This window comes from Blastomyces gilchristii (genome assembly GCF_000003855.2).
Source record: "Blastomyces gilchristii SLH14081 genomic scaffold supercont1.21, whole genome shotgun sequence".
Classification (NCBI taxonomy): domain Eukaryota; kingdom Fungi; phylum Ascomycota; class Eurotiomycetes; order Onygenales; family Ajellomycetaceae; genus Blastomyces; species Blastomyces gilchristii.
Window position 1 is genome coordinate 517197 of NW_003101662.1, and position 12178 is coordinate 529374.

General features: G+C 49.6%; 6 protein-coding genes across 7 annotated transcripts; 3 read left to right on the plus strand and 3 right to left on the minus strand.

Annotated features, from left to right (window-relative positions):
- The first annotated feature begins 81 nt into the window (after positions 1-81).
- On the plus strand, positions 82-2388 carry BDBG_07930. Of its 2 annotated transcripts, none has more exons than XM_031723319.1 (3): positions 82-390; positions 451-1085; positions 1271-2388. In XM_031723319.1, the coding sequence occupies exons 2-3, from the start codon at positions 710-712 to the stop codon at positions 1717-1719; spliced, it is 825 nt and encodes a 274-aa protein (XP_031580463.1). In that variant the 5' UTR covers positions 82-390; positions 451-709; the 3' UTR covers positions 1720-2388. The 2 variants fall into 2 exon arrangements, with proteins under 2 accessions (XP_031580463.1, XP_002621712.2); XM_002621666.2 differs by having other exon boundaries at positions 83-357; positions 1271-2029.
- On the minus strand, positions 1728-3793 carry BDBG_07931 (cell cycle arrest protein BUB3). The gene is made up of 3 exons (XM_002621667.2): positions 3309-3793; positions 2996-3251; positions 1728-2911 (listed from the first exon to the last, which is right to left on the minus strand). Exons 1-3 carry the CDS (start codon positions 3316-3318, stop codon positions 2053-2055), a joined length of 1125 nt encoding a protein of 374 aa, XP_002621713.1. The 5' UTR covers positions 3319-3793; the 3' UTR covers positions 1728-2052.
- BDBG_07932 (ATP binding protein) lies at positions 3449-6313 on the plus strand. The gene is made up of 3 exons (XM_002621668.2): positions 3449-3874; positions 3946-4046; positions 4136-6313. Exons 1-3 carry the CDS (start codon positions 3586-3588, stop codon positions 4802-4804), a joined length of 1059 nt encoding a protein of 352 aa, XP_002621714.1. The 5' UTR covers positions 3449-3585; the 3' UTR covers positions 4805-6313.
- BDBG_07933 (ribonuclease P/MRP protein subunit POP5) lies at positions 3833-6104 on the minus strand. The gene is made up of 3 exons (XM_002621669.2): positions 5594-6104; positions 4919-5381; positions 3833-4551 (listed from the first exon to the last, which is right to left on the minus strand). Exons 1-2 carry the CDS (start codon positions 5871-5873, stop codon positions 4999-5001), a joined length of 663 nt encoding a protein of 220 aa, XP_002621715.1. The 5' UTR covers positions 5874-6104; the 3' UTR covers positions 3833-4551; positions 4919-4998.
- A 9-nt stretch (positions 6314-6322) lies between the features above and the next one.
- On the minus strand, positions 6323-9892 carry BDBG_07934 (ATP-citrate synthase subunit 1). The gene is made up of 7 exons (XM_002621670.2): positions 9829-9892; positions 9403-9715; positions 9144-9288; positions 8969-9085; positions 8713-8902; positions 7543-8638; positions 6323-7462 (listed from the first exon to the last, which is right to left on the minus strand). The coding sequence occupies exons 3-7, from the start codon at positions 9284-9286 to the stop codon at positions 7029-7031; spliced, it is 1980 nt and encodes a 659-aa protein (XP_002621716.1). The 5' UTR covers positions 9287-9288; positions 9403-9715; positions 9829-9892; the 3' UTR covers positions 6323-7028.
- A 621-nt stretch (positions 9893-10513) lies between these two features.
- BDBG_07935 (ATP-citrate synthase subunit 2) lies at positions 10514-12055 on the plus strand (the record flags this gene model as incomplete). Its single annotated transcript, XM_002621671.2, has 3 exons — positions 10514-10954; positions 11038-11450; positions 11494-12055. 3 exons carry the CDS (start codon positions 10514-10516, stop codon positions 12053-12055), a joined length of 1416 nt encoding a protein of 471 aa, XP_002621717.1.
- Between the last annotated feature and the right edge of the window lie 123 nt (positions 12056-12178).

Genomic DNA, 12178 nt, shown 5'->3' on the forward strand with positions numbered 1-12178 from the left:
CGGAGGGAACAAAGTCGGCCCGGAGCCTCAATGCCCAACCGCCGCCAATGTACGGAGTTACAGTAACTACATGCGTATGTATCTATATCAATGACTGAGGAGGCAATACAACAACCAGTTGATGCCTATAATAGTATTCTACGGTGATTCTTTGATGATGTTCACACCCTGAAGAATTAGTAATGCCATTGACCACAGGAACATTCGACCGCTAACAGCATCCTCGGGGAGATGCGGCTGGCTTTGTCACGCTGCTCTGGCTCAAAATACTCCTAACCTTCCCCGCCATGACCACCAACTCACCCCTCTAGCCAGCTCTATGAAACCCATACCAATACGCAACATCTTCCGTGCCCTGTAAGCATCCCCGTCCAAATACTATGGCCACGGGTAAGAGCAAAAGTAAAAGCTACTACATATAGTACATTCTCTCTGACATCGTCTTAACAGGCATTCTCCATCCGCCTCCACTGTTCTCCACAATTCTATCCATTCAGCGCAGTTATATGGAAAAGCAGACAATCTTCAAACTTGTGCCCGAGTTTCCCCTCTAAAATACCTTATATCTACTCCAAACCCTCTCTCCCGCCATTTACTTCCGTCCCACCTCCAGACTGCCACATTCCCGCTACCCCGCCTCTTTCTGCATACTCCTCAATTGCCGCATAGACCACACCAACACGCTCTCTATACCTCACACTCCTCCAATATGTCCACAATCGAAGACGCAAAGCGGAACGCCGCTAAAGAAGCTGTAGCAAAACACTACCCGCCAAACCCTAAATTCGTCGGAATTGGCAGCGGGACCACCATTGTCTACGTGGTCGAGGCCATCAAGGCGCTGGGCGTAGATACCTCGTCCACTGGCTTTGTACCAACCGGATACCAGTCGAATCAGCTCGTTGCCAACGCTGGCTTGACGCCTGTCGCATTCGATGCGCTCCCTGAGGGTACCGTTTTAGATGTTGCGTTCGATGGAGCGGATGAGGTAGACGATGACCTCAATTGCATAAAGGGTGGTGGGGCATGTTTGTTCCAGGAGAAACTGGTTGCGCTGCAGGCGAAAGAATTTATTTGCGTAGCTGGTAAGTGGAATATTTGTAAAATTGAATCACTCCTTTTGCTTCTGCTTCTTTTTTTTTTTTTTTTTTTTTTTTTTTTTTTTTTTTTTAACCCCGCGTTCAAATCCCTCATCCCCTCCATTCCCTTGAGCAAAATTAAAGAAATTCCAACGGTAAAATATTTCACCACTAATCCTCCCCCCCGACAGACTCCCGAAAACTCCAACCCCGCCTCCTAACAAACTGGCCATCAATCCCCATCGAGGTAGCCCCCATGGCCGTCGGCCGCGTTACCTCAGAGCTCAAAAAACTGGGTAGCCCCCTCCCAAAACTCCGCACCGCACCAGTTAACGCGGGGGAACAGACCCAACCCGTAAAAACCGACCAGGACTTCTTCCTTATCGACGCACCTTTCCCCAAACTCCTCCTGTCCTCCGACGTCGTGCAGGGCCAGGATGGTTCGGGTAAGAATGGCGTCTGGGAAGTCACGGCGCTGGCGGAGAGGATCAAATTGATCCCTGGCGTGCTAGAGGTTGGTCTCTTCTGTGGGCTGACGGGCCCCCAGGCACAGGCGACTGGTGGCATTGGTGGTCAGAAACCTGTTGCCGTGTATTTCGGTATGCCTGATGGGTCAGTTTCTGTGCGCAAGGCGAGTTAGATTAAGGGCTGAAGTGTCCGGGTGGTTTTAATTGATGTGCATACTCCCCAGGGTTTTTTTCATTTGGGTGTTTGTTTATAACCGATAAGATATCGTTTGTAATTCTTTATGGATACAACTATGGTGTAGTTTATGATACAGAAGCCGCTACGCTTTGAGAGTATGGCAGGGCAGTCTGTGAAGAAAAAAATAATCTGAAAATAAATAGAGCCATATCTTCCTCATCCCGCTATCGAGTTGATCAAACCTTACACCAACTCTTCTCCTGGGACATTTGAAAATCTTTTAATCATAATAAAATCATCTACTGAATTACCTCTTTTTTCTTTAATATCATTTCTGCCCCTTCCCCTTCGCCTCGGTCTCCCCCAACTCCCTAATAAACACCTTCACCACCCCCTCCACGCCATCCTCGTTCTCCTTCTCCTTCCCTTCTTCAAACCCAGGACTAACCCCAATGGCTAAATACTTCCCATCCCCACTAAAAGCCAACGCCGCAACACTGGCCGGATACCGCTGATACTGTCGAATCCGTCTCTTCGCCACGCCATCCCACAGCGCCACAACCCCATCCCCACCACCAGACGCAAAGGTGCCATGGACCGGGTGAAACGCCAGCGCGTTAACGGGGTACACGATATCGACACCCGGCTCGTCGGGCGCCTGCTGTCTGTGGCATTTGAAAGCATACTTGCGGTCCTGTGAGGAGTCGGAGGGATCGAACCATTCGACTGCGACGCGGCCTTCAATGCTGGAGCAGGCGTAGCCGGCGTCATTGGGCATGCAGGCTACGGCGCGCGTCATGAATTTCAGGCTCGATTCGCGGCGCTGCCAGGGGTCGATTGAGAGGGTGTGGGTTTCCGGGCTGGTGTTGGTGGATTGGTCGATGAAGGTGGAGAGGGCGTGCAGGTCGTAGATGTGCAGGGTGCGCGAGGCCATGGCGACGACGAGCTTTGTCGGGGAGAGGGAGAGGGAGAAGGGCTTTGCGGGGAGAGGGATTTTGGCTGGTGTTTTTGTCGGAGGGGATTCGGGGTGGTCTGATGGTTTGGAGGGGTTAGTGGTGCGGTGGACGTGTAGAGTAGAATCCCAGGAGGCGGAGATGAGGAGGTTGTGTTCTTTGCTGTAAACGACGGATTTCACGCCGGCGGTATGTGAACTGAGAACTGTTTGGGTGGAGGTGGGTATGTCGATTCTATATAGTCATGGTGTTTTAGCTGGTATCTCTGTGACATTATCCTTGAGGATAAAAGTGCAGTTTATAGTCATCGCGACTCACCTCCGAACGTCCCAATCGAGTCCTCCCGTATATATCTCATTCTCATTCTCTCCAAAACTGACATCTAGTACGGGGGCTCGATGCTCGAACTTCTGTATGAGTTTGCCTTCGCCCACGGCTCCGTTCTCATCGCGCAGATCATATAAATATACATTCTTATCCCATGATGACACTACCAGGCGCGTGGAGCTTGGGTCCGGAGAGAATTTCACGGCGGAGATGGCGTCCGTCGGCGGGGAAGCCAGGGCGAACTGTGCTATGGACGATGTCAGCAAAATGCGCAGTGTTTAATTCCACATAGCATCGGACTTACAAGAAGCCATGGACCCGAGTGATCAAATATATCAGAACTGAAAATGAGAATCTCAATCTGCTGTTCTGTGATATCGTCTTGTTGTTTTGTTTGCTGCATTTTATTCCCATTCTTATCCTGGTTCTGAAAGTTTTCAGTCAGTTTCTGCCATTTCACACCGCCTTATCTAATTTACATCATCGCTCCCTGCATCCATCGACATGCCTACAATACACCACACCCCACACCCACCGTCAAACGCCTTAGAAACAAAAGATAGTTCTGCTACGAACGAATCATGCCCTTTGCACAACTAGTAATAGGCCCCCCCGGGTCCGGAAAATCTACATACTGCGATGGCATGCACCAATTCATGTCGGCAATCGGCCGCAAATGCTCCGTTGTCAACCTCGACCCCGCCAACGACAGGACTTCCTACACCCCTGCGCTCGACGTGCGCGAGCTAGTGACGCTGGAGGAGATCATGGCCGAAGATACTCTGGGGCCCAACGGGGGGATACTATATGCACTTGAGGAGGTAGAGGCGAACTTTGACTGGCTAAAGGAGGGCTTGGAGGGGCTAGGAGGTGTGTTTCTTGTAAGCTTTTTTTATGGATGGAGAATGCAGCTAACTTTAAGTATTTTGGATGCATCGCAGATGACTATGTTCTATTCGATTGCCCGGGCCAAGTCGAACTCTTTACACACCACTCGTCATTGCGAAATATTTTCTTCCAAATCCAAAAACTTGGGTACAGAGTCTGCACTCACCCAGTCCTCATCAAAACCTCCTCCTCCCAACTGCAAAGTCTCTTGTCCATTCATAACTAACCCCCCATCCTCAACAGCTCGTCGTAATCCATCTTATCGATTCCTATAATCTTACCCTCCCTTCAATGTACATCTCCGCCCTCCTCCTCTCCCTCCGCGCCATGCTCCAAATGGATCTACCTCACATCAACGTCCTCACCAAAATAGACAACCTCTCCAACTACCCCCCACTCCCCTTCAATCTAGACTTTTACACAGAGGTCCAAGACCTATCCTATCTCATGCCGCATTTAAAGGAGGAATCCCCTCGCCTAGCAAACTCGAAATTCGACGCACTGAATCAGGCGATCGTCGAGCTTGTGCAGGATTTCGGACTTGTGGGGTTTGAAACACTCGCGGTCGAGGATAAGAAGAGCATGATGAGCTTGTTACATGTTATTGATCGGGCAGGAGGGTATGCGTTTGGCTCCGCGGAGGGGGCGAATGATACGGTCTGGCAAGTGGCGGTTAGAGAAGGATTGGGGACAATGGATATAAAAGATGTACAGGAGAGATGGCTGGATGCGAAGGATGAGTGGGATGAGAAGGAGAGGAGGGGGTGGGAAGAGGAAGCCAAGGCGCGGGAAGAAGCGGGGAAGAATGCGCCCCGTGCTGGAGGTGGTGATAGCGATGTTGACATGGACCATATGGACGATTTCGACATGTCCATCCTTCCAAATAGCGGTATAAAGGTTGTAAGAAAGTAACGAATGTATAACGAGCCTCATGACATGAATGTATAAAACAACAAAATAACAAGGCAGGGGTATCTTCAATATCGAGAAATAAAGAAATTAATAGAAGTAAAAAGGCGTACTCACTCGTGTGAACTATTCGAGGATAGATAACTCTCGCATCCCATAGAGAATGTCGAGGCACGAAGCACACCCTCCCCACGTATTCAATCCTCCTCACTCCCATCCCCTTCTTCGTCTTCCTCGTCATCCAACCCCATTTCTACATCCACATCCGCGTCCACTTCCCCAGTCTCCCCTCCAAACCTCCCCTCGAGCACTCCACCACCAACCGCCTCCTCCCCCCTCATCCGCATCCGCACAACCTCCCTCCTCGCCCTCGCAATGGCCTCTTCCTCCGCCCTCCGCATCGTCCCCGAAACCCTCACGACACGAAACACACAATCGTTCTGCATCACTCCAGGCTTGCCGCTCTTGGATGACGCAGGTGGTATACGGGACATATATGTCAGCGCGGACCAGACAAGTCTATAACTCGCGCGGGGACAGCGGATTATGGCCGTGGATGTTGCGGGAGACAGATATTTCACTGAATATATGCACACACACGCATGGGTGATTGTTTGTTCATTAGCAAATGCTGCGATTGGATTTATCATTTCTTGTACTACCCTCTTCTTCTTCTTCTTCTTCTTCTTCTTCTTCTTCTTCTTCTTCTTCTTCTTCTTCTTCTTCTTCTTTTTGTTCTCACAAGCAACGGCCCGAGCCAGAACTAGGAGACATGAAAAGAAATATACTTACCGCTAACACCCCCCGCGCCGCTGCCGCCCAACCTGCCCATTCCCCAATCACCAAATATCTCCGCAACATGCTCGCGCACGGCACGTGCCAGCGACTGCGGTGTTAGCGTATCGGGGGTCGGGCGGTGGATGAGGAGATGAATAGTCTTTGCATTGTTGGGAATGGCCTGTGTATGTTTCGATTTGGCTGTTGTTGAAGCGGCATCGACAATTGAGTCCGGGTGCGAGGTTGGAGGGTACAAGATGTCTATCAGGAGATAGCGGTGTTTAAAGCGAACCATATCTTTTTTGATAAGGTATTTTTTCCTTTTCTTATTCTTTTCTTGTTGGCAGTGGTTAAAAAACTAAGGGGGGAATGGAAGCCATGCGCGGCCAACCAGCATTTTTTTAAAGCTCATCGTGTCGCCAAACTGTGGCTGCTGCTTCTGGCCCCAAAACAAGCAACAAGAAAAGATTGAAACATGAATTATACTGCAATTTGGCTATTTAATTATACCATTGCTAAAAAATTGTTTGGTCACAGCTGTCACAGAATGTTCTCTTCTTACTTGTGGGTTTAAGAATGCTGATTCTGATCACAATTGCTCCTCCATGTACCGTACAAGCTTCACGGACTTGTAGTATAACTTATATGTATACTCGGTATTGTCACCGTCATTTTATATATAACTAGTTAATATAGCATCCCCGAGATCCGGTTGGATGACGAGTGACATGACAACTAAATTGTCAGAGCATCAAAAAAAGAAGAAAAATTACTTGAACTATTTGCACTACTGGAGCATTCAGATTCCTAAATACTCTACTTTGATTCAGAAGATTAAAGAGTGTGTAAGAGAGTATTCAGAGAGATGATAAGATTTCTATGAGTTATCAGTGATATTGAGTATGAGATTAAGCACAAAGTAGAGTAGATTATAGAAGTTATGTGTTCATATGAGATCTGAACTTGCAATTTCAATATAGAGAGATAGACAGTTCACACAAGAAGTAATAATAGATCTGCTGAATAAAACTACTACACAGCACATTCATAGTGCCTCTTTTAACAAGATTTCTAGAGTCCTTTTATAGCAAATGACTGACTGATGAGAATGATGATGATGAAATAGATATGTATAAGAAATATGTGACTGATTATTAGTGAACACAAATGAATCCAGAGCATGAGATGTGAGATAGTCTAGATTCACACATCTGTGGTGGAAAGAAGAAAAAATAAAACAGTCAGATCCCATTTTTTCTTCCTTCCCTTTCTAATTAAAAAGCTGGGATGTAGTAGTATGTATGTATGTATGTAATTATTGCTTTACCCGTCCTTCCACCCACGAAACCCCCTTCAAACCCCTCCATAACGCGCTTCCATTAAAACCAACTGTATTAAAAACTAAAGAAAAAGGAGCATAAGAAAAAAGAAAAAAAGTGAAGTCCCCCATTTACAAGCTAACCTCAACTCGCCCCTCAGCCCCCGGAGCCCCCTTCTGCAGAGTGGGCAGCAGGTACGTGATATCATCCCATGGATGCCTGTACAGACCTGTGCGCAGTCTCTTCTGGTCCAGGAAATGCGCAATTAATCCAATACTTCTCCCCAAAACGAATAGACCATTCAGAACGCCCATCGACAGGTAGTCTTCAGCTTCCTCCGGGGAGAAAGCGCCGCAGTTTCGCAGCAGGTCGACGAAGCAGACAGCAACGCAGCCGTCGACGTTGAGGATTAGATTATCCTTCTTGGATGTGGTCACGGTCTCGACGGCGATGGCGTAATCGAGGAGTTTGTGGCTGGGGAAGTTTTTGTGGACGAATTCTTTGACGAGTTCGACGCGGAGGTCGGGGTTGGCGCGGGATTTTACTTTGTGGCCGATTCCAGGGACTAGACGTTTTTTGTAATGTTAGTGATGAGGAGAGGTTATTAGAAAATGCGGGTAAGCGGGGGAAGGAATGGATACGCACTCAGCTTATTCTCCCTGCGCATGGTATCAACGAAGTCACGGGGGCTGAGACCCTTATCGAATGCCTTCGTGAACTCCTCCGCTGCACCGTCGAGCGCACCACCGAACCGCGAGCCGATTGTCAGTAAGCCAGACACCAAAGCGCTGATAAGATCCTTGCCCGCTCTCGTAGTGATGATCGTGTTCATGGCGCCAGACACGGCAGGGCCATGATCGGCTGTCAGCATGAGAACCATCTCCAAGAACTTGCTGGCGTAAGTGGGCAGGCGGCGACGGAACCAGAGCAACGACATGACCCCACCAATGCCGATGTCTTCTCGGAAAACATCTGAGATTGGCATGCCGGCGTACAGGAGCTCCTGGCCACGGTCGTCGGAGATTGTGGAGATGAAAGCAGCGGGTTTACGGATGAGACCAAGTTCTTGGGCCCAGGCGTAGTCGATAGGGATCTTGGGTGGGATGGGCTCTGGCTGGGGTTTGATAGTGCCTTGCTTGACAAGTTTCTTGTAAACTTCCGCTAGGACCTGAGGTAGGTCCTCGAACGTGTCCGGGACGTGGATGCCGGCTTCCCGCATGCACTTGTTCTTCATGACTGCGGTTTCGAGCTCGGAGTTGGCGGAGGCACCCGCGTGGCCGAATTGGACTTCTGTCTTGAACAGGCTTGCGCATGTGCCAATGGCCCATGCGACGACTGGCTTGGTGATGGTACCGTCCCGTACGGCCTCAATGACGCGGTACTCTTCCACACCACCGACTTCACCAAGGAGAACGAGGATTTTACATTCTGGGTCTGCCTGGTATCGCAGGAGATGGTCGATAAAAGTGGTTCCTGGATATCTGTCACCTCCAATGGCGACACCCTCGTAGACTCCATCAGTGTTTTGGGAAATGATGTTGTTGAGCTCATTAGACATGCCTCCGGACTTGGAGACGTAGCCGACGGAACCCTTGCGGTAGAGTTTAGAAGCAACAATGTTGTCCATCATGCCACCAGTGTTACCAATTTTGAAGGCACCGGGCTTGATGCCTCCAACAGTCGCAGGGCCAATGATGGTTATTCCTTTTTCTTTCGCGGCGACCATGATTTCTCGGGCGCGCTACCAGCAAATTAGCCTGATATACACAGGATATTTCGACATATATAAAATGGGGGAGAAGAACTGGCGCATACTCTCTCGGGAACACCCTCAGCGATGATGGCAATAGACTTGATCTGAGGATACTGCATCAATTCCATAGTTGAGCTGTATACACTCCGGGACGAGGCGAAGTTGACAACGGTATCGACATCTGGGTGTTTGGCCATAGCCTTCTCCACTGCTTGGTAGACGGGCAACAGCGTCTCGCTCGTTCCCCAGTACCTGATATAATAATCAGTAATTGTGTTTTTTTATCAACTGCCATCAGTAGGCCAAACTAGTACATACATCTTACTAACGAATTGGCCGCCAAAAGTGTAAATAATACCAGCTACAGAGGGGGTAGAACGCTTGCAGATGAAGTCGAAGTCGAGCATTCCCTGCACAGCACGGGGTTGCATGCCACTGCGCAGGCATTAGCACCCCAAATTAACAGATGCAGCAGAGGGTTTATAGGACATACTATACGAAGCATCGTGTCTTGTTGTGGAAAAGGGTATGTTCCAGGGGTGTGAAGGGTCTGCTGGGAGCTGCGAAGCGACGGATATTGTCGTTGGCAGAGAGGTTGCCAGTGGCAGTGCTAGCGAGGGGGGCAGCAGAAGGCATGGCTAATGTTGGAGCACAGTCAGTATAGCTATTATTTAGGTCGAGTGGGATTTGTGGAGGTAGGTGGAGGAGGTCTTGCGCGCAGAGGCAGCTCCTTGTAAATAATATTTATTTACCTGTGAATTAGCAACGGTGGACAGGCCAACGCCTTGGAGGGAGTGTGGAGGGAGGGGAGTATATAGGCAGCAAACACAGGACACTTGTAAGCAATCCGACACACGAGAGAGAGGGACAGCAACAGCACACAGTGGACTGGGAGGAGGATATGGAGGAAAGAAAGCTGGAGAATATCTGGCGATGAGGTGTGTTGCAGAAGCAAATGTTGTTGTCGTTGTCGTCGGTGGTGCGGTGCTGTAAGTATCTCAAGTTGTTGAGGCTTTTGTTCTTCATGCTCAATGGATTTCCGCTTCGGGGGAGCTGGGTGACACACTAGCCGAGCCTGGTTAGCGCTGCCCCAATGGATGGGGATATTGGGCCGGGGCCATGGGAAGCCGAAGCCAGGTACAAGTACATGTACGGAGTAACTTACAGTACATACATACATTAATATTAATTACAGACATTGTAAGTATGTACCTCGCCACCCAGGTTCGGTGTCAAGATACCCGCAGCCTAGGGAGAGCTATCAGGAGGATAAATTATTACGGGTATTGTCACTATTAGTTATTATTTATATGCCATTATTCAGCTGTTGTCTTTTCCATTAATAATTGTAGTACCTAGGTAGCTATCTATCTAGCTTTTGCTATTCTTCTACTCCGTAGACGTAAAGCAACTAGAAGTAAATTCCCAACGTCTTTGTCTACAGCTCCGTAATCCCTCTGTTGCGGTGAAGCCAAAAAGAAGCACCAGGCCCGAACACGTGGAATCGAATATTACCGCTATTATTCGGCGTCCCGTACCCGTAATCGGAGGTTCCGTTGTCTGGTCTGGCTGTTTCTGGCTGTTTTCTGTTGTTCCTTGTTCCCAACAACATCCCGGTGGATTCGTGGTTGGTGGTTTGGTGGTGAGCGTCACTGGACCAGCCTTAGTCAGGCAACCTTTCAACACTCAACCATCAACGTCAACCTTCGAACCTCCATCCAATATTCTTCATATCTCCGTTTTTACCTCCTCCTCCTCCTCCTGCTCCCCCCAATTGTTTCTCTATACCTAATCCTCTAGAGCTACAGCTCCAGTTGCGTCACCTCCCCATAATTTCCCTGGGAATCTTCATAATCAGCTGCGATGTCGGCCAAGTCAATCCTCGAGGCTGATGGCAAGGCCATTCTCAACTACCACCTCACCAGAAGCAAAGTCATCAAACCCTCTCCTCTCCCACCTCCTAAAACTCACAATCCCCCTCCAAAGCTCGCCTCTCTCTACTTCCCCGAAGACTCTTCCGTCGATGCTGTCCTCGACCAGGCTGAGAGCACCTATCCCTGGCTGCTCGCAAAGGATGCCCGCCTTGTCGCAAAACCAGACCAATTGATCAAACGACGGGGAAAGAGTGGCCTTTTGGCTCTCAATAAAACCTGGCCTGAGGCAAGAGCTTGGATTGCTGAGCGTGCAGGTAAAGAGCAGAAGGTAGAGACTGTCACTGGTGTTCTCAGGCAGTTCCTCGTAGAACCATTTGTGCCCCACCCCCAAGAAACGGAATATTATATCAACATCAACTCGGTACGAGAGGTAAGCAAATATACCCTGGCTCAGAATAAATAAATACAAAAAAAAATAAAAATAAAAAAAAATCAATGGCTAACGAACTATAGGGTGACTGGATACTGTTCACGCACGAAGGCGGTGTAGACGTAGGCGACGTTGACGCAAAAGCTGAGAAACTACTCGTCCCCGTCAACCTCAAGAACTATCCCTCCAATGACGAAATCGCCGCAACCCTCCTCAGCAAAATCCCCCAGGGTCTCCACAACGTGCTGGTCGACTTCATCACACGTCTCTACGCCGTATACGTCGACTGCCAATTCACCTACCTAGAGATAAACCCCCTCGTCGTCATCCCCAACGACACAAAAACATCTGCACAAGTCCATTTCCTGGACCTGGCTGCAAAACTAGACCAAACTGCTGAATTCGAATGCGGCACCAAATGGGCCGTCGCCCGCTCCCCCGCCGCTCTCGGCACCCCAAATGCACCCAGACAGACGGAAAGTAACCATCGACGCCGGTCCGCCCATGGAATTCCCTGCCCCCTTCGGCCGCGAACTTAGCAAGGAAGAGAAATTCATCGCAGACATGGACGCCAAGACAGGTGCCTCGCTCAAGCTCACCGTCCTTAACGCCAATGGCCGCATCTGGACCCTCGTCGCGGGCGGTGGTGCCTCCGTCGTCTACGCCGACGCCATCGCCTCCGCTGGCTTCGTGGCCGACTTGGCCAACTACGGCGAATACTCCGGCGCCCCCACCGAGACCCAGACTTTCAACTACGCCCGCACGGTCCTGGACCTGATGCTGCGCGCCCCCATGCATCCACAGGGCAAAGTGCTGTTTATTGGCGGCGGTATTGCGAACTTCACCAACGTCGCGTCGACGTTTAAGGGGGTTATTCGCGCGCTGAGGGAGGTGGCATCTATCCTTCTGGAGCACAAGGTGCAGATTTGGGTGAGGCGGGCCGGGCCGAATTATCAAGAGGGACTGAAGAATATTAAAGCGGTGGGCGAGGAGTTGGGACTTGATATGCATGTTTACGGACCGGAGATGCATGTTAGTGGCATCGTGCCTTTGGCGTTGTTGGGGAAGAAGACGGACGTTAAGGAGTTTGGGACGGTGTAACGTTGTGTGTTTCTTTCTTTTTCTCTGACTTTGGTCCCCTCCAATTTTTCTTTCCCCCCCCTTTTTTTTTACTTTTGTGTCTAGGAATTTAATACTTTTCGTGTGTGCGAGCTTGATTGATAG